Source organism: Octopus bimaculoides, chromosome 6 (genome assembly GCF_001194135.2).
Source record: "Octopus bimaculoides isolate UCB-OBI-ISO-001 chromosome 6, ASM119413v2, whole genome shotgun sequence".
Taxonomy (NCBI): Eukaryota; Metazoa; Mollusca; class Cephalopoda; order Octopoda; family Octopodidae; genus Octopus; species Octopus bimaculoides.
The window spans coordinates 99262578-99263416 of NC_068986.1; the positions used below are offsets into that span (position 1 = coordinate 99262578).

At 34.4% G+C, this 839-nt stretch overlaps 1 protein-coding gene across 1 annotated transcript in view; it reads left to right on the forward strand.

The window, feature by feature from the left end:
• The window catches only part of LOC106878914 (glutamate receptor 1), a 41978-nt gene extending 41552 nt beyond the window's left edge, over window positions 1–426 (forward strand). The window contains exon 4 of the mRNA XM_052969014.1: window positions 236–426. Coding sequence (XP_052824974.1) covers window positions 236–295 — 60 coding nt within the window. The 3' untranslated portion in view covers window positions 296–426. The remainder of the gene's footprint in view (window positions 1–235) is intronic.
• Window positions 427–839: the final 413 nt, after the last annotated feature.

The window sequence follows — 839 nt, forward strand, 5'->3', positions numbered from 1 at the left end:
CCACCACCACCACCACAACAACAACATTAATTTTAACAACAAAAACAGTAATTTCAGAAATATATTCACATACAGTTCACTCCACTTCTTAATTACGTGTACCCTGTCACATAAAAACACTCACCCACATACACACACACAAAGTCCCAGACCCACGTGTTACTTCAATTGCTCAAATTTTTTATCATCCAGTTGACTCTCTCCAAATGTATTTTTCTTTTATTTACATGTACAGCGTAATAATATCGGTGAAGATGGCCACCAGCTTCAAGAAAGCTTTAACGAACAAAATTAATTGAGATAAAAGCAACATTTTACTGGACATGCGCAGATGAGCGATGAGGTGGTGAGTCGGAAAATCGGTGAGGCAAAAGATGAACAAGTTATTGATAAGTGGCTCATTAAAACTCACTTGTACTAACTTGACTTTCTGGTCTTTATAATATATTTATTTTATTTGTGTCTTTAATTTTTATACGCATGTAGCTTCAATTTTCTTTTGACATGTCTCTGAATAATTTGTAAAACAACTTCTTTTCTTAATTTTCTAACGATTATGTCTGAAAAAGGATCGAGACCATTGTAGCGTTGAGGACTACAAAAAAGAAAAAAAAAAAAACCGAAGAGGTCTACAAATTCAAAACATGTCAATTGATAAAACGTTTAAAGGACTGAATATTATAAATCAACGGAAAACAAAACGACGGTAGAAAGTTTCAGAGCGCAGCCTATTTGTTTTAATAGTTTGTTCAGTTCGTGATCAGACAGTTTCCTTTCAGCTGACCAAAAAGGCACTCGGGTTTCAGTTGCACAAGATTTTGACTGTGTTGAAAACGATG